This window comes from Radiomyces spectabilis, assembly GCF_025331425.1.
Source record: "Radiomyces spectabilis strain NRRL 2753 chromosome Unknown BYT42scaffold_2, whole genome shotgun sequence".
NCBI lineage: Eukaryota > Fungi > Mucoromycota > Mucoromycetes > Mucorales > Radiomycetaceae > Radiomyces > Radiomyces spectabilis.
In genome coordinates this window covers 1,732,614-1,751,807 of record NW_026251927.1, presented here as the reverse complement: position 1 = coordinate 1,751,807, position 19,194 = coordinate 1,732,614, and the positions used below count along the sequence as shown (strand labels likewise).

Genomic DNA, 19,194 nt, shown 5'->3' with positions numbered 1-19,194 from the left:
GTTATGTAGCAGGCCCAAAGGAAAAAAAGGGGGGAAGCGTCAGTGTCGGATATCAATTTTTCAATGAGTGCGTCTTGGTTACCGTTGTATTTCATTTGTGTATTCATTTAGAACCGGTTTCTGCATGATGCAGATAATCACAATATCGGTGCATGCGGCAACGACAAGTGATCGCATAACCTCTAAACGGATATGAATACTACTATGATTTGGTGTGATAACAGCAGCCAAACAATGGTTTGATTAGATCATAACCGCTCAGTCCATTTCTAAAAATAAACATCTTATGATAGTTTATGGAGATATTCAGTAATCAAGTTGACTTGTGACATTTAGAGTTTACCTAATGAATATGTGATGTTCGAAAATATGCTTCATAGTAGCGATTGAGCGAAAATAAAAGACTTTGCGAGCGAAGAAAAAATAAAAAACAAATCGGAGCTTGTGATTGGATCGCGTTTGCAAAAGAAAAAAAGAACAGAGGCGCGTCGCTTTGCGATTTACGCTTTCCTTTCGCTTTCAGCCCAACCCATCGGTGCTCTACCTCTTTTTTTTTTGGGAACTTTTTGTTCTGTTTTGTCCGAAGATGCTCCCTCCCAACTGGCGTGTCTACGATGACATGGAGTTTTTGGCCGAACATTTTGGTTTTTTGCCAGTACACGTTTCCGATGCGATCTACGATGCCTGCAATGCCGTAGTGTACCTCGCCATTGAAGGCCTTGAACAGTACCTAGTCTCCATCAACGGAATGAATCCTAAGCAACTGCACGACGTAAGACCTAATGTGAAACGAGACTTGGTCACCATGACGCTAACCCCCACAGCAGGAATTGGGCAACTTTGAACAAAAGCTAGAAAGCGTCATGGACTCGTCTTTCAATATTTTTGAACAGTATCTGTTCGACAATGTATTGAAATTACCCAAAGACATCGACATCACCCTTGATCACCACAAGGTACTTAATATTTTTGCTCTACGGAATTTTTGTATAGTTGGTTGCTTAATGATGAAGTAGGATCTAAAATTTGACTATACCGCCGAAGACGAAGCGCTTTTGGATCTGGAACTGGAAAAGGCCCGTAGAGCTGTCATGGCTCAAGAAGCGTTGCAGTATAATTTGGAGGTGGAAATCGATCGATTAGACAAGCAAATCCAAACCGTGGACGAATATAAAAACTCTCTCGCCTTTTTAACGAAAATAGCCAGAGAGCAAAAAGGTAAGTGACGATGATTCTAGGACAGGTTGGTTACCAAACTGTGTGAAACTGACTTTCTTCGTATAGTCTTTCCCACCAAGGACACCATGCAACTCGTTGCCGAGCAACTCTTACGTCTGCAAGAATTAATCACCGAAAATGTCCAAATCGCCAAATCCGATCGCACATGGAAGAATCTCCAAAGAGCGGATGACAGAATGGCGTATCTTCAACGCGCTGTCCAGAAACAACTCGATACCCTTCGACAAGTTTCACCCTCGCACTAAATTGTGTGTCCCAAATCATCTCATTCCTCGCATCCTCTGCATATGTCGTCATCAAACCTCCTACGAAGAACTTATTTTGTGCCGCGCACGTCATCAGTTTCTGCACGAAAATTGTAACAATAAACAATGATACGCGTTCTTTATATCCTCCTTTTTCTTTCTGCCACCCGTTTCTACGTAAGTCATGTCCGTCCTGCAAGCCTTCAACGATATCACTGCTGCTGTTGTTCAGCCCGCCGGCCCCTTCGCCGCTGAATCCCCTGCTGTCTTCATGCTCCGGCAAGACGACATTGCTCGCTCGTTAAGGAACAAGAAGAGAGGTAAGTCATTTCCTATCGTAAACATCTGCAGGTAACTAATACGTCTTGTAGCTATTACTGTACTTTTGTACATAGGTCTTACTCTGCTCCTGGCGCTCTCTTCATTCGCGAGCATTATACCTGTCATCGTGCTGGTAGCTACCACTCCACCGCGACGCATCAAGCCTTCCATCCGTTGTGGATGTCAAGCCCGAATCTCTGTGCCTCCTTTGAGGCTGACAGAGTTTTGTCAAGGTGACCTATCATTGGAAACATGTGGGCCACATCGCAGGACAATTTGGAGGACCTGATCTGGGCATATCAAACTGGATAGAAGAGCAAGTGCAACGCAAAAACACTTAATGAGATGGCTTCGTTTGAACAGTGACACTTTGACTAAGGTATATTATGGGTAACATAACTAGATAATACTCATACTCGTCATGTTTCTTATTCAGGTGTGGAATGGTGAGGCCCTCATCCCGATCTCCATCGGCTACATGCATGTGTACAACGCGATTCAGCGACTTCTGAAGAACTCGCATCTCCATGATCATGTGAATGAGAGCTTGCGTTTGTGGCAAGTGAGTATTGAAGAAGCTGGCCATTTCTGCAAGTACAATGCCGGTGATGGTGGGTGCTGCATGTAGGCCTTTATGAGCAACATGGCAGATCGAGGTAAGTGGAAGAGTATCATGTTTTATCATAGTTTGAGATTAGTCTATTCTTTTCAAAGCAATAAAATAAACTCGGTATAGCTTTTGACGAACAACTCTGCTATTGTGTGTATGGACGCCACGCATAACACAGTTAGGAATGTGGATGACAAAAGATTCTATCTTAAAACGATTGTTGCCAAGTCTACGGTGATTGGCAAAGGTGTCACATTAGCGTGGATGGTTACGGGTACTTTATCGATGTTTCCTGTGCGGAAGTGACTCCGTTGGCTGAAGGTCGACCACGGCATTTACGCACAGGCTATCATGATGGACAATGATGATAACGGAGTAAATGTCATCGGTGCTGTCTTTGGATCCTCGCGCTCGGTGTGGCTCTGCCATTGGCACGTCATGCGCGCCTAGGATAGGCATGTTTGTTCGGAACGAACCTCTATCTATACTCGAAACAAGAAAGAAGGCCGCTTTGGGTCACATAGTAGCGTCAATGCAAGCAGAGGATGCAAACTCCTTCGACCTTCATATTCAGGTGCACCTTTAGACATGTCTTCTCGATCGACTGATAAATAAGGAAAGTTCATTGGGCACTTCTGTCTTGAAAATGAAAACGTGTCCTTGAGGAACTAAGCATTGAATATCGCATGTATAGATTCTGGACGATGAGGCTCTTTTCCTTTCATAGCTTTTTGATTGGCTGTACAAGGTATTGTTCAGAGACTTTTGAAGGGGATATGGTTTTATGACAATGTCACCAAGAAGATTGAGACGAGCCAACCTTTCTGTAATACAGCCATTTCATGCATTTTGAATATGGTAATAACGAACAATCGCTGGTAGCATTTGTGAGCCTACAGCAGCTGGAGGTAACTTTGTCACATTAACAGTTCAATCGTTCAATACAATATGCTTTTTTCGATATAAAAAGAAATGGTTTCCTATAGTTCCTAAGAGAGACAACCCATTTCTCCAATGTTTCGCATCATCTATATCGGTCTTCTTTATGATTCAGTCCTTTCGCTGCCATGTCAGGCCTGTGATTCTTAATTCAAACAAGTCTGAGATGGATTGCTTCGGTGTAAATAGGTTCGATCTCGAGTGATGCATGAAGCCATGACGCATGAATAAAGTTAGAGCAACGATGTCCTCAAATGTTCCAGTACGCGAGGGCGACGCGAGGCAAACAGGCGACTTTTTTTTTTTGAACGGTTTGATCGGCATCAGGCTTGACTTACTTTACAATATTTCCAAAAGAACGATTGGTTACATAGTGCAATATGGCAGAAAATGGTCAATTGTATGTGCGTGACTTGATCTGTCATAATACGACGTCCGAAATTTCTTTTATCTCTTATCTTTTCTTCCCTATATATGGCTCATCACTTCCTGCCTTTATATCTCTGATCTCTTCTTATCTTTATATATCTTATTTCTTTTTCCATCTATATCTCAACTATACTCTGACCAGAGCTTTACCACACGATGAACACCGCCGAAGGCTCCTCCTCAGGACGCCAGTTCACGCCGCTATCAATCAGAGATTTTAAATATCTACAAACACGAAAAATCAAATAGACCACAATTTTAAAGCCAAACGCATCTTACAGGGTGAGACGTCCCTATAATCCACCGTAAGAATTTTTTATTGATGGCTCCTAAAAAATAGCAACTTTTTCGACGACTGGCCGAAGATTATACCATATTGAAGCGGGATGCAAATAATCTGGCGCTACTGCATATCTTGCGTTGGACGGAATCCAACAATTTGTTTTCCTTTCCGCCCATAAAGACAGAGCTGTTTTGGAAGAAGTGTTTAGGGTTTGTTGCGTCTTCATGCAATGAGGCGAAAGAACCGGTAACTTATCCTCAACGAACGGAATATTTTTAATTTGGTTACTGTATCCATATCAATTCCCTGTATAGGTGTTTCCAGAGCCGCGTCGGAACGCGACCTGCGGTGCACACTTAACACCATTTTTAAACCATCTACCAGAGGTATGACGCTGTAGAGCGGTTGAAGTAGAGACAAACATCGACTGTGGTTTTTTTTCATGCGGGATGGTGCACTCCAGGTGAAGCCCGCCTATCCCTTGTTGGGACTTTTTTCTGGCTCCGCTGGGTGCCAAAAGTCAGTCACACATGAGCACATTTTTTTTTCCTTCCACATTGAAACGGACCGCATGAATTGGAAACCCTCTTGATATTTCGAGCGGCTTTTGTTTTGCGTTTCCCCCCTGCTATGCGGCGCTCTTCATCTCTGTCACGCTCTTTATCCTCGTCGTCGTCGTCGTCTTCGTCTTCAGCACTGTCGGATTTCTCGGGCAATGCAGAAGAGAAGCATCCAACGAACCCCAACAACACTTCCAGTTCCGTCTTCTTCTCCAAGCTAGCCGACACCGTGCGAGATACTCGGTTCAGGGTCGAAGCGAAAAAGTCGGAACTTAATGCCACCATGCAAGAAAAACTTCCCGAATGGAAATCTCGCGGAGTCATGTACGGCCATTTAGCAAGAGAGACAAGCATTGAATGGGGTCGCAAGGGGAAAGAAGCCGTCGACCGCTGGAAAAAAGAACGAGCAGAAAGAGGTACGCAGAGATAAAAGGAGAAATGCCCTTGGACAATATGTATTAGCTTTTACACAGAGCCATCCATGAATTTTATTATTAATTACGTGGTGTTCTCTCATTATTTCAGAAGGCTCGTCTACGGTATCACTACGGACGTCACCATCGTCACCTTCAGAAAATTCTATTTTCGGCATGCCTTTGGAAATTGCCGTTGCTTTAACAAGGATTGAAGATGACGATCTTGTTCCCGCGGTCTTTCGGCGATGTATCGATTATTTAGATACTTATGGTTCGTACTTTTTTCTTTGATATTGAAGCGAGGCCTATATTCATGTCTGGTTCTAATTTTCATGATCAAGGTATCCACGAGGTTGGCATATACAGGTAACCATGGTGTAGACCGATGTCTTTTTGATGTTCTCTTTTGTTTATCCGAGATTGGAATAGGATACCAGGAAGTATAACTACTGTCAACCGTTTGAAAGCAATTTTTGATGATGGTAAGCATTAAGAGAACTTGACACGGATGGTCGTGATAAATAACCGCCAGATATGCTAGGCTCCGACATTGATTTCAACGTATCACAGCCGGATCCCCATGCCGTAGGCACTCTTTTGAAAATGTACCTGAGAGAATGTAAGTATCATCCGACTGTCGTTTGTGGGAAAGAGGAAGATGCGAAGTTGCAGTGATAGATTACGGCATCATGATGATGAACCAACTAAAATCAATGATATACAGTACCAGAACCCATTGTACCCAACGATATTGGGCGAGAGTATAATCGACTGATCATGGAACTCATCAAATCACAGCCGATCGATGAAAAGCAAAAAGAAGCGATGGAAAGCACCGTCAGTCTTTCAAGCTCGTTTGCACGATCGGAGGATGGCCAGTTACCTCCGATCTCTCGTGCATTACTGACATCATTACGCAGTATCACCAACCGTCTTCCTCCTTACAATCTCAGCCTACTTCAGTCATTATGTCGGCATTTGAAACAGGTGGCCGACCATGAACCGGAAAATCGAATGTCAATATCCAACCTTGCCCTCATCTTTATACCAACGTTGGGTATTGGCCGTGCTTTGTTTCATTGCATGGTGGAATATTTTGAAGAGGTGTTTGGCGACGCGCCGGCTGGTCCGGCCCCGCCTCCACCTTTGCCTGTGCGACCTTGTCAGTTACCGACTTCATCCAAACCCTCCCCTCTCGACGGCGCGCTCGCCGGTCTGTCCTTGACGAAATCGAGCGAACAGCAACACAGCAAAACACGATCCGATACGGATTTATTGCGATTGCCGCTTTCCCCCACCCGTGTGCCTCCTCCCAAACCTAGTCGATCGCCCACGCCGAAACCGGGGACGGAGTACTTTAGATCGCCCGAAGGCTCGCCATCCACCTCATACCATGTACGACAACATTCAGAACAGCACAGCAAGGCCATGTCTCCTGAATTAGTACGAGAAACCACCAAACCACGATCTAAATCTGTCTCTTCCGCCCCACTTCCTTTCACCGATCGTTTACCCGTACGAACCACATGGAAACGAGCTGGTAGTCGCGTGGAAGCCATCGGTCGTCAGTTTGAGACAATGATCAACAGCAACTCTCAGAAAAGTCATCATGGATAACAATAAAAACAAAAAGAATGCAAGATATCCCGTCTTAAATCTCAAACTCAAACACAAACGCAAATGTATCAGAAAATGAAGTTTTGTAAATTATATACATTAATTGTCGCCTATGAATTGGATGATGTTTTAACTGAAAAGATAATTTGCCTCTTTAGATCAGACAGTGAGAAATATTAGCAGGCGTATCGAATTTCCACATAACTCGCCAAACGGAATTCAGCGTTGGTGAGACCGGCGATGATAAGAGAAAGAAAGGATTGATGCTGTGTCCCTTCTTTTTACCATATTTACACTGCTTTGAAGTGATGCACATCTCCATCTTCATTTATTCTGGAAATTTATTTCCAGATCTCACTGTAACTACAGTATGTCGTGTAGCGGCCACAAACACAGTTTTCTAATAGGCAAATAGGTTTTTTAATTTAACAACTTGTCTTTAAAAAAGAGGCGACACATTACGGTAATACAAACATTCCAGGCAATTGGGTCGATTGAACGAGTTCTCTTGACAAGAAACGGCCCCCTTTTTAAGCTCCCAAATATCTCCATTGACATTTGTACAGTATACGGAATGCCTTTTTTGTCAATAGGCAAAACAGATCTGACCCCCGCATCGGCTCGATCCTTAGTATCAATTGGTCACACTGTACAACATGAACCCGCTTGCTTTACCCTTATCTTTGAACATTTGCTGGCGATGTCTGCTCCTACTATTCAGGAGAAAGAAGCGGAAACTTGATCCCTCAATCAACCAACTAACCAACCAAGCAACCAGGTGCATTTACTGTTGACGTTTGAAGCTTCTCAATCGGATGCAAGAAACCAAAAAAGGTTCTTGTATCATAACACTGCCCCTAGTTTTTCGGTTCTTCCTCATTCGGTGGCAAGGTAGTCTTTTGTTCGCACTTTTGGGATTCCTGCCCCATCACCTCTCTTGACGTTTTGATATTTATCACGAGAATTCCCGAAAGTGACCCTTCACACTGCAGTCTATAATTAAAGTCTATAAAAATGCGTATCATCGCGTCTGTCAAAGTCCTTTCTTTTTCCGAAAAACACTCCCACATCTGTCGAGGTCTTCATCTTCTCCTAGAATTCCCTTTTTCTTTCTTTTCTTTTTCCAACAAAACAAAAGCGAGCTCAACGACGTTGATGCTGACAAATAAAACTTGTATGACGGTTTATAAACCATCAACCATGTGCCCATTGACTGCGCTGCATGGCATTGCGTGGTCTGCCCAGACCATTCGGTTGCTTGTCCTGGGCAACAAAGGCTTTTGAGGGCTAAAGGTAAGTCCACATTTTGCTTTACTGCCATACAGTAAATGCTTGGCATTTTTTTGTTTGATTGTTCTAGTGTTTTCAATGGTTTATCTATTTTGACCTTTCATATTTAGCTAGTTGCTTGACTTTTAAAAATCTTGGAAAAAGTTCAATAAAGTGTACAGTAATTGTATGTATGAGCACCGAACAAACGGGGAAAAAGAAAATTGTAGATGATGAGACATGCAAAATAGTTTTAGGCGGCGGTCACCGCTTCTTCACCTTGGATTTGCTGAAGCAATCTTGTGGTGTGATCGGAAGGCTTCAGGTTGTACTGATGCAAAAGATGATAGTACTCTAGCGCTTTGTTGGGATTGTCTTGCTGCCAATAATACTGAATCATGTGGTTGAAAGCCCCAATACGTGGCTGGTATTTCGGCGACGACACCATCTCGTTAAAATATCGTGTAGCCTGCGCTTCGTCGTGCTGGTGGAGACAAGCGGAAATCACCGCGGCGTAAGTGACCGAATTCGGTTGGAAGCCTTCAGCCTTCATGTCCCTGAAGATGTGTAAAGCGTCGTCGATACGATTGGTCTTGACCAGGCGAGAGATGGCCACATTGAAGAAATACACGGACAGACGGACCTTGTGTTGCTTGACTTCTTTGTATATCTTCAAGGGATCCATGGAGGCATCATCCGGCGAATTACCGGCACATGCCAACAACGACGCGTAAGCGTCACCGTCAGGAAGTAAGTTCTGTTCACGTAGTTTCTGGTAGTAAGACTGGGCCATGGGGAACTGGTTGTTACGTGCATAGGCGACCAGCATGGTATTCAGAATGACCTGATTGCCGCGGGTAAGACGATGTTTGTCCAGACGATGCAGGGACGGACCCACGGTTTCAAAAATGGATTGAGCGGCTTGCAAGTTGTTGAACTTGGAAGCATGTTGGATCATATCACGTACAGCTTCAGGGGTCGGTACGTAGCCTTGGTCGATAATCTTCTCCTTCATGATACTGATTGCCTTGTCAAAATCGCCACTGAGAGCCGCACCAAGCGCTTCGCCAGATTGCATATCCGAAAGCATGGTCACCGCAGGTGCAGTCGATTTATCGGAATCACCAATTTCTTGCTGTTCTTGAGCAATACGTTCTTCAATGACCGGCAAGAACGGCGCGAACTGTTCCTTCCATCGGACCTCGGCTTCGTATGTAGCGTATTTCTGCAAACGCGCTTGTACACGTACGTACAGACTACCGGTGGGCTGGACGCCAACGGCAATCATATCGCTCAGCAGTGAAAATGCCATGGTGATGAATGTTTCGCGAGAGTCTTCTCTTCGGAATGCTGCTTCATACAATGTGTTGAATGACAATTCGTTGGCCGTTCGTGTGAAAGCGGCCCAGGCTTCAGGATCCCGTTTGGTCATTTCGTACTTGCGAGCAATCTTCTCCGCCACCGTACCGGACGAAGGGATCTTCCACTTCATCATGATCTGCATAACCTTCAACGACGTCGCGAGATCCTTGGCTTCCGTAGCGACTTCATGCACATAGTCCACCATGGGACTGCCATTGCGAACGTAGGTGTGTCGGAAATACAAGTCGACAAACTTATCCAGGGTGGCCGTGACCTTGGCCCAGTTGCCAGCCTTGATGTACGCCGAAATCACGGTGCGGCTCAGGTTCACATCCAAATTCAAACCACGTCCACACATGTCGGTAATTACGCTAACGGCTTTATCCGGTTCGCCTTGTCGGGCACACAGTTGGATGTAGTTGGCCAAATGGCCAAACTGTTTGCTGATATCCTTTTGGATCAGTACTTCGTAGGTCTCGGTAGCCTTGGCCAGATCGCCCGCGCGACAGTACGCCGTCAACAAGTGGCTGTACGTGTGTTCGTCCGGCTTGGGCAACGATGGATCAGAGACCAGCTTCTCGATAAGCTCCGCCGCCTTGGGAAGATCGCCGTCACTGCACACCTTGCGGATGATAAGATTGTAGGTGAAGATGCTAGCTTCCACCTTGTCATTGGGCATAACTTGGTCAACGACATTGATGGCGCCCTGTAAATCACCAGCGTCAATGTAAGCGCGGACCAAAGCGTTGTAGACGACCAGGGGCTCGTGGTGGCGGTCAAGTTTCTTCTTCAACACCTGGTATTCCATGAAACATTCGTTGATGGCGCCGAGATCGCCGGCCACACCGAAAAGAGACACCAAAGCAGCAAAAGTGACACTGTTAGCCTTGGCGTTCTTGGCATTCTCCAACTGTTCAAAGATGTAAAGACCATCCTTGGTATTGCCTTTGTGCGAAACAGTCTGCAGCAGCTTGTTGTAGAGGTCAGTGTCGAAATCCTGGGTCTGGTTCTCTTGGACGGCTTGATTGAAAAGAGCAATGGCTTGTTCAAAGTTGTTCTCGGATTCAAGATCGGTCAAGTCATTGGCTGACACAGTGCCTGCAAAACGAGCATTGCGGTTACGAAGCATGGTCAATGTCTTGTTGACCTCGCGATCCCGCAAACATAACGATCGAATGAGCATAGCGTAAGTGTGAGAAGTGGGCCGAATACCGTGAGCCACCATATCATCGTAGACACTCAAAAGAGGCTTCAAAGACTGGTTCTCTTTGCGAAGGGTGCCGTAGGCCTTGACGACGGCTTCGTACGTCTGCTCGGATAATTGAGCGCCGGCTTCTTTGCCCGCCGTAAATTCAGCGACAACGGCCTGAGGATTGTTCTTTCGTGCTGCTTCCAAAATACGGGCATTCAGTTCGCCCACCGAAGGCGCCTCCGACAAGACCTCAGTAGCGGCATTGAGCGTCGATCGGAAGCGCAGCTGCTGGGTAGTGGATAATTTGGAAAGTGGCCATTGGTGACGGCCCTGGAAACGAGATCGAGAAGAATTGTCATTCTGATCTTGTTGCTGCTGTTGCAACGACGACTTGTTGGGTCCAAATTGTGTAGATGCACGGCTGGTGGTATATGAAAACTTGGCCGACACATTACGAGAAGGGAATGAGTTCAGGTACGCTGTGGTTTTGGGAGTGGCGTGAGCTGCGGTAAGCTGTTTGGATAGCACGCCTTGGCGTGCTACGGTATTGATGAATGATGTCGTTCCCTTGACACCATACATTGTAATGAAATAATTGTAACGAGGTACAACGTTAATAAAACAAAATAGCAATCGAAAATCGAAGGAATTTTTTCACGAACAGGAAAAAACGATTAGGCCTTTTTTTTTTCTTTGGCAGAGGCCGTAACCGGCGTTTGAAAAGCACTAGGGCCCCAACATGTGTTGACTGTGCTAATTTTTTTTATTTTTTTCTTTTTGACTCAAAAACTATCCGAAACCTATAGGCGGCTTTTGAAAAGTGGCAATTACGCAACATGATTGGACAGAACCTTCTAGGCCAGTCGAGTTTCTTCGACACTTATGCCAATGAACTGTCTCAAACGGCTGAGTTGGTCAGCAAAAAAGGAAAACTCTTTCAGCTCGGCCCTTTCAGGGACCCGTTATCCGGCCGAAATAAATCGACGAGAAACAAGAAAGAGCGCAACATGTTGCAAAAAATAATCTGAAACGGAGGCGAAGATCTGTACGATTCGGTAGAGACCAAGGATCGACTGTGCAGATATTTAGTTGCCATTTCTTCAATGCACAGGTTTTATTTTTGCTAATGTAATCCATGCCAACGCAGTCCTTAGATTGGGGCAGGTATCCCTTGGGTGCATAAAAGGGGTTCAAATATCGCGCCGAATCCTAATCAAATCATCAGTAATAGATTCTCAAGAAGAAATATTAATATCATTAAATTTTTAACGTGTGATTTCGTGTGTGAGGATAGTGCAAATGAAACATGAAAGAAAAATCATGCTCTCAGCATTGCCCGACTTCGTTCCTGCGTGCCTGGGCCAATCTTACGATGGCAATGTGCAAAGTGGACGATTGTATAAAGATAAAGGCGCAGTCATCCCATTGTTCTGTGGTTATGTAAATCGCCACTGCGGGTTCCTGTATGGGCTCAAGCACATCATTGTTTTTTTTTGGTTCCGGTTTCGTACGAATAGCGAAGGCAAAAGCCTGTTTTTGTTTATTTCATCCACCAATGTCACGCTTTTTTCATATGTGAGGTTCATGCGACAGTAGGTCAGAAAAACAATCCAAAAGGACAAACAGAAAATTGCCGTATTAGATATTTTTTCAATCCGGGTTGTTTGAGCCCCTCGCTGGTCACGGCTTTTCCGCTTCCATGTCGATTTTATCCACCCAAACCAAACGGCCTCACCGACTCTCCTCCTCCGTGAGTACCACCACATACGACTCTGACATGATCTCCGCTTCCAGTCGACGAAGGCAGTCCAAAAGAGACGAGGTAACAGTTCACCTCGATCATACCGTCTTCTTTGTTGAAGAAGGAGAAAAAAAAATGAACCACTTTACTCAACCATTGAAAATCACAGGCGATTCGCAAGAAAATCGAGCAAGAACTATCCAAGAAGCGAGGAGGACCGACCAAAATACGATACCCTAAAAGAATTGCAGGCACGGTGTCGGCACTTCAGCCGGCTCAGGCCGTGACAGTCAAAGAAACTATTCTTGTCGTCGAAGCCGCACAATTGATGGCCGCCAAAAGAAGCGACTGTGTGCTCGTGGTCGATGAAGCGGACCATTTAAGCGGCATTTTTACGGTAGGTAGGCTATTCGATGCAACTCCCCCTCAAAAAGTGACCACCGTACTTACAGTTGAACATGTCGCACATCGGTATAATTAGGCAAAAGACCTGGCGTATCGTATTGTGGCAAGCAACTTGGATTCAAGGTAACAAAAAATTGAAAAAGGAGTGAAGCTCAGCTTCGTCTTTTTTTTTTGTTTTTTCTTTTTTGGCCGCTTGTGCGTATTGAAATTTTTCTCTCCGATAGAGCTTTAAGCGTTTCTGATATCATGACCCGAAACCCTTTGTGTGTCACAGCTGATACATCAGCACAAGATGCGTTGAACTTGATGGTATCTCGTGGTTTCCGCCACTTGGTAAGCTGCACATCGTTTAAATAGCTTTTTGAACTTGAGATGCATTGCCACTCACGGTGCAAGTTTTTTTTTTTTTTTTTTTTTTTTTTTTTTGGTTCGCCGTAGCCGGTTTGTAACGAGGAAGGTGACATTTTTGGATTACTGGATATCACCAAATGCCTGTATGAAGCTCTCAACAAGATGGAACGTGCTTACGGATCATCCCGCAAGCTTTATGACGCATTGGAAGGGGTGGAACGGGAATGGGCCAACAGTCCAGTTCAGTTTGTTCAATATCTCGAAGCGCTGCGCGATAGAATGTCGTGTCCCGATCTCACCACTGTGCTTGTTGACCAGGCTCCCCCAGTCCAGGTACCTGTCAAAGCAAGTGTCCGTGAGGTTGCACGCTTAATGAAAGAACATCACACGACCGCTGTGCTGGTGATGGACCATCGCGAATTAGCAGGCATATTTACGGTAATCATCATGCCCCATACCCTCCATACTCTAGTTGACCGACTCAATTGCATTGTTGTTTCGGGTTCAACAGTCCAAAGATATAGTGTTGCGTGTCATTGCCGCCGGTTTGATGCCAGAAACATGTTCAGTCGTTCGTGTCATGACCCCGCATCCGGATGTCGCTTCTACCTCGACAAGTATCCTTGATGCGTTGAAGAAAATGCATGGTAAGCTCTCGAGTAACCGGTTAAAATCGATCATCTAACGCAATGGCTGACATTTTGAAAGATGGTCATTACTTGAATTTACCCGTGGTGGATGAAGACAAATCCATTGTGGGACTCGTGGATGTGCTTCGATTAACGTATGCAACTTTGGAACAAGTTAAGTCTACCCGCTAAGCTCGTAAAAAATCTCGCTTTTCGACTGATGGATGCGGTGCTTGGCATTAGATCAATAGCATCGAGGGACACGATCAAGAAGGGGCCAGCAAATTTTGGAATAGTATAGCGGTGGATGATCCTCATGAAACCGAGTCTGCCCTGTCCGATTCACTTTCACAAGGAGTTCCTTCCTCCATGCTTCATCATCAAGGGTCGCCCATGGGCACGCCTAATCCAGATCACATTGGCCCACTCCACCATAGCCAAAGTCCGGTATACACGGGTGTAGCACATGGTGAAAGTACCCCGGATGGCAGCGCATCGATGCTCAACGACGATACCGACACGCGGTCATCGGTGTCAACCCAGCCTCCCGCCACTTTTGCCTTCAAATTCTATTTTAACAACAAGACTTACCGTATTCGGCACGATTACTCCAGTTATACCTCCTTGCGCGATATCGTGTGCCAAAAGATTTTGGGCGAGCACGCTTCTTTGCTGGAAACGCGAAACGCAAGCGACACCAGTTGGCTTAGCATATCGTATTTGGATGACGAAGGCGACCATGTTTTGATGCTCTCTGACAATGATTTAGTGGATTCGGTGCAACTGGCGCGCAAATTAGGCCAAGATCGCGTGCGATTGTTTGTTTATGATGAATTGGCGCCAAAACCCGAAACAAGTGGGCCGAGGTTAACGGAAACACCTAATAGGATGCTATCACCGGTACATCCCACTGACAAGGAATCTGAGCCCAGTGAAATACCCGACATGGACCGACGTCGACGAAACCGCAGCATTGCCCTGAGGCGATCCAGCCGACCAAGTCGACGAGAGTTTAGTGAAGAGGAAGAAAGCAGTAATCACAGTGACGAGGACAGCAGCGATGCCGAAATCAGCTCGCCTCATACAGGCAACCATCACCATAAACGGCATGCACGGAAACGGGATTGGCTGAAGAACATGGCGTGGAACCAACCGGAAGAACTATTGTTGCCTGCCGCCATTGCTTTTTTGGGGGTGGTGATTCTTGGTGTTTTTACCATTTCCAAAATGACAGGATCCCGACACCACTACTAAATATTCCGTATGACAATACTTAGAAATTTTATAAGGAGAAATGGGTTAACAGCAACAAACACACTGCACACGTTATATATACATATATCACATTCTATTCCATAGAAGTATATCGGGGTCATTACGATAAAAAAAATATAAGCATTTTGTTACTATACGGCCATGTCAGTTGCAGTTAAAAAATGCGGAGCCTGTTAGTTGTGAAGTCGCAAACCACACTCCCCAAGTGGTGACATAAAAAAAAAAGCGCCCTAAGATATTGATTTTAGCTCGAGGGTATTGACTCTTTTTTTTTATTGTTGGCAAAATACGTGCCAAGGTGGTGGATCGGATGGGTGACATTGACTTGTTGTGGCTGTAAAATAATGTTCCAAGATTCATGAGAAAACGTGGTCCTTTTGAATATACCGAATACAGCAACAATAACGCGCGTATGTGGCGAAGGGACCAGCTCGGGTGGAGGCCGCGCCGAAACGCAATTGGTGTGCGAGGAGTTTGATCAAAAGTGGTGGAAATCACCACAACACTCCCCTGACTCAACTTTTGCTTAGTTCTCCGGCTGAGTACAAAAATCCATCTTTGATATGAACATCATGTCTCCAGTTATTTTTATTGATGACATACGATACTTGATTTGATTTGACTTGAACAACATATTGGTAAAGTAAGCACCGCCGAAAAACTGTCCTGTGCTGATAATCCTCCAAATACGTGTTATCACATCAGCTTGCACGCTCTGAGTCTGTAAAACCTTAAATTGGATATGTTCCTGTATCCACAGTACAAGTTAGACCCGTATGCGACTTCTAATCATACATATAAAATCTGGGAATTGTACACAACTTTTCCATAAAGGTATACACCTGTTCTTCACTTTATAGTGTGATTTACGAGCTGTGTGGTAGAAAGAAAAAAAACACCGAGACAGCGCACTGACTAAAATTAAGGGATGGTAAAAAGTAAGGGGTGACATCTGAGGGGGGGGGGAGAAAGGAAAGCGGTATCAACAACGTCCGTTTGATTCCAATGACCCAGTGGCAGAATGCTACCGTTGCTTATTTTTCAAAAAATTGTGTGCATGAGTGTGATCTATTTAGTAACTTATTTCGATGGGTTCTTGCAACCCAATCGAGAATTTCTTTCTTTCTTTCTTTCTTAACTTGGCATTTTTCTTCTACCTCCCTAGGACCCGATCCTTTGGCTGGCTTTCTTTTTTTATATATTTTCTCAAAATCATGCCGGAATCCAAAAATTATGAGACCGAGTTAATGTGAATTTATGAAATAACTTGCTTTGACGGATGAGGTTGTCAAGGCGACAGAATGATTTATGCTGACATGTCTAAACAAAAAGTGGCATATCGTTTTTTTTAAACATCATTTTCCCAAGACGTCAGATACGATTACCATAACAGTGACAAGCGGTTATTATTACTTTATACTGAATACCGCTTTATTTGTTTACAACTGATGATGAAGCTTTCAATTCAGTGTTGATATGCTGCGTGGGTTGCAAAAGAAAAAAAGAAACAAGGTTTTTCGGATTGACACCGCCCATCTTTATTTTTGTTACTATTTCTTGGTTGGCCTCTCGTGTTTTTCTTTTTCCATTTGTAATCCTTCTTTTTTTCCTCTTTCCTCTCTTTTTTTCCCTGTCATTCAATCCTTTCCGTTACTCACCTATTTCCCCCCTCGTCTTATTATTGTCATCCTCGATCCTTTTTGCTCATTTTCTTTTTAATCGTGGTCTTCAGTCACGCCATCCCACTCACTACAGAAACAGTCCATTTTTACCACCTTTCCTTTCCGAAACATATCGTCATCCCTTTCAAGCCAACCCACGGCCCTTTCAAACATCATACCCTACTTCAATCCATCATATCTAGTCATGAGGTCAGATCAGTGGGTTTACATAGGTGATTATATGATGGCTTAATCCCATTTAGGAACTATCACTCGAATATTTCGCTTCCTTCGCCGCCAATTCACACGGAAAGCATGCTGCCGCCATTATCTGACATTGCCCCTATCCATTACAGTTCGATGTCCGGCGTCCGTTCCACAGACCCGTGGTGGGGTAATACAGAATTGCGGCCTATCCTCAATCATCCTGCCAAGCCGTCAACGGACCCCCTCCCGTTTAACCATGATGCCCTCACCCCTTCTGCCAGTCCCTCGCCACCCATCAATGATCACATCAATTGGTCACCCAAGTCATCCCAGTGCAACAGTCGCAAAGGGTCGATTGCTTCGCTCCTCAACACAGACCCGGAACTCCGTCAGTTGGACGAAGAAGAATTACGCAACGGGTATCAGTCGCATTTCGATGCCGCCACAGATGACCACGACGACAACAGTGACCATGGATGCAGCAGAGATGGAGGTGTTCAAAAGCGAGGTCGACCTTCCGCTACCGTCTATTCATCCCCCGATGCAAAGATAAAAAAGCGCAAATGCGCTACCAAAAAAAAACTGAAACGATCCACTCAAGTTGATCCCGAGCAGCGACCCATTCATAAAGGTCTACGCCACTTTAGTAAACAGGTTTGCAACAAGGTGGCTCACCATGGTGTTACCACGTACAACGAGGTAAATCATTACAAAACTCTCCTTTTGACCGCGGTGAACCGCCCAACTGACAATGGATAATAGGTAGCTGATGAATTGGCAATGGAGTTTCAATACGCGCTTGATGAGGTATATTTTTTGCAATTCTTTTGCGTAGAACATTCGTGGGCTGACATGTGTAATATAGGATAAGCCGGTGTTTGATCAGAAAAATGTGCGACGTCGGGTGTACGACGCCTTGAATGTTCTGATGGCGATGGATATCATTGCCAAAGACAAGAAGGAGATCCGATGGCTCGGTATTCCATCGTGTTTCCGATCCGACAACGCATCCGAGAAGCATGAAGCGGATCTATTAGAAGAAATCAAGAAAGAGCAATGTCTTCAAGACGAGTTATCAAGTACGGTGGACCAGTTGCAAACCACAGTACGGGACCATATTTTTCGCCAGCTAATCTTACGTCAGTTGATTTGGCGCAATGTCAACAATCCGTGCAAGGACAAACAGATCTTTCCGCTTCCTTTATTTCTTCTATGTCCATCCTCAGCAGATGAGGTTCATATCGAGTTATCCGAGAACCAACGATCGGCCGTCATTACCTGTAACAGCTCCCTAGACGGTCGAGCAATATTTGAAGACATTGACGTTCTGGATCGGCTGAACCTTGATTCCTTCCGTCCCCAAGACTGGCCATGCGACGCTTCACCATTACCGTTATCCAAACCATCGATCAACAATCTTCCCACCTCGCCGTCGTCTTCAACCTCCTCTGATGCATGATCCTAACCCGAAATATCCGTTTCATTTTTTTTCTTTATGTTCATTTCCCTCTTGTTTTTCTCCCCTCATATTGCCTCGTTTTCATTTTTTTCTTTTTATGATCAACAGAGCAAGGTGTGTTTTTTCTTTTACCTTTTTTTTTTTTGTTTATTTCCTTTAGTGTATGCAAAGTTTTTTTAGTCTTCTTTTTGTCACATGGAAATTCTTTATTTTATTTTTTTCATGCTGCGGCCTTGGTTTAAGCACTTATCAAAATGAATAAACACCTCATGCCCAGCTAACAACTTTCAAGAAAAAATCATTATAAAAAGAAGAGCATAAATCATTATTCACCAAAAGTCAGATCATCCTATTATGTATTTAGTGAAGCTTACCCAACTTTCTAGTGCAGCATCGTTGAGTCATTTATTATTTACCAATACTACCCCGCATTATCAAGATCTCCTTTTCATGTGAAAGTTCACTATCTTGTCTGTAATCCTCTCAAATTGCAAATTTCAGCATCTACAAGATTCTATGCATCATTTCCAACTTGAAATGCAGGCTTTGATCCACTTTTTTTTTGTACGCTTTTAAGGGATTCATGCCATTCAACTATCCTCTCGTTTACTTCTTGTAAAGGCAAACGATCGCCTTCCAGATCTGGCAGTCAATGTCATGCATCAATCCACTCTTGATTCGTTTATACACCATACCAACCAACGATGTGTTGAAAAAAAGTTCAAGTACAGCATTTGTGGTTGCTAGGATAAACGAGAGAACAGAAAGCATTATCTGAGGTTACAAGCAGTGGAACAGGCGGCCAACCTAGATGACTACATAATTTTATCTCTATCGTATTCCATGAGAATGACAGCAGACGTCAAAATTGCAATCGCACGAATATTCAAATTTGGATACTGCAGTTCAAGTGCATAAATTTCCATCGATGCTTCTGAAGGATCCAAAAAAGGAATGAAAGAGATCTCTAGGTTTTTTGAATGC

At 44.4% G+C, this 19,194-nt stretch overlaps 7 protein-coding genes across 7 annotated transcripts; 6 read left to right on the top strand and 1 right to left on the bottom strand.

Annotated features, from left to right (window-relative positions):
- The first annotated feature begins 479 nt into the window (after positions 1-479).
- BYT42DRAFT_556781 (uncharacterized protein) lies at positions 480-1,750 on the top strand. Its single transcript, XM_051566818.1, has 4 exons — positions 480-772; positions 828-956; positions 1,017-1,218; positions 1,285-1,750. Exons 1-4 carry the CDS (start codon positions 587-589, stop codon positions 1,482-1,484), a joined length of 717 nt encoding a protein of 238 aa, XP_051427349.1. The 5' UTR covers positions 480-586; the 3' UTR covers positions 1,485-1,750.
- BYT42DRAFT_610642 (uncharacterized protein) lies at positions 1,669-2,780 on the top strand (the record flags this gene model as incomplete). Its single annotated transcript, XM_051571413.1, has 5 exons — positions 1,669-1,804; positions 1,880-2,004; positions 2,242-2,367; positions 2,434-2,461; positions 2,644-2,780. The coding sequence occupies 5 exons, from the start codon at positions 1,669-1,671 to the stop codon at positions 2,778-2,780; spliced, it is 552 nt and encodes a 183-aa protein (XP_051427348.1).
- A 1,916-nt stretch (positions 2,781-4,696) lies between these two features.
- On the top strand, positions 4,697-6,659 carry BYT42DRAFT_610641 (Rho GTPase activation protein; the record flags this gene model as incomplete). The annotated part of the gene is made up of 6 exons (XM_051571412.1): positions 4,697-5,042; positions 5,152-5,313; positions 5,384-5,408; positions 5,472-5,524; positions 5,584-5,661; positions 5,767-6,659. 6 exons carry the CDS (start codon positions 4,697-4,699, stop codon positions 6,657-6,659), a joined length of 1,557 nt encoding a protein of 518 aa, XP_051427347.1.
- Positions 6,660-8,181: 1,522 nt separating this feature from the next.
- On the bottom strand, positions 8,182-11,064 carry BYT42DRAFT_610640 (uncharacterized protein; the record flags this gene model as incomplete). The annotated part of the gene is made up of 1 exon (XM_051571411.1): positions 8,182-11,064. One exon carries the CDS (start codon positions 11,062-11,064, stop codon positions 8,182-8,184), a length of 2,883 nt encoding a protein of 960 aa, XP_051427346.1.
- Positions 11,065-12,551: 1,487 nt separating this feature from the next.
- Positions 12,552-14,862, top strand: BYT42DRAFT_489814 (uncharacterized protein; the record flags this gene model as incomplete). Its single annotated transcript, XM_051563960.1, has 8 exons — positions 12,552-12,620; positions 12,705-12,751; positions 12,853-12,961; positions 13,067-13,417; positions 13,491-13,626; positions 13,688-13,782; positions 13,852-14,641; positions 14,768-14,862. 8 exons carry the CDS (start codon positions 12,552-12,554, stop codon positions 14,860-14,862), a joined length of 1,692 nt encoding a protein of 563 aa, XP_051427345.1.
- Positions 14,863-16,467: 1,605 nt separating this feature from the next.
- On the top strand, positions 16,468-17,594 carry BYT42DRAFT_193272 (uncharacterized protein). The gene has a single exon (XM_051562472.1). It carries the CDS (start codon positions 16,860-16,862, stop codon positions 17,508-17,510), a length of 651 nt encoding a protein of 216 aa, XP_051427344.1. The 5' UTR covers positions 16,468-16,859; the 3' UTR covers positions 17,511-17,594.
- BYT42DRAFT_556760 (uncharacterized protein) lies at positions 17,325-18,346 on the top strand. The gene is made up of 2 exons (XM_051566817.1): positions 17,325-17,558; positions 17,617-18,346. Exons 1-2 carry the CDS (start codon positions 17,532-17,534, stop codon positions 18,208-18,210), a joined length of 621 nt encoding a protein of 206 aa, XP_051427343.1. The 5' UTR covers positions 17,325-17,531; the 3' UTR covers positions 18,211-18,346.
- The last annotated feature ends 848 nt before the right edge of the window (positions 18,347-19,194 follow it).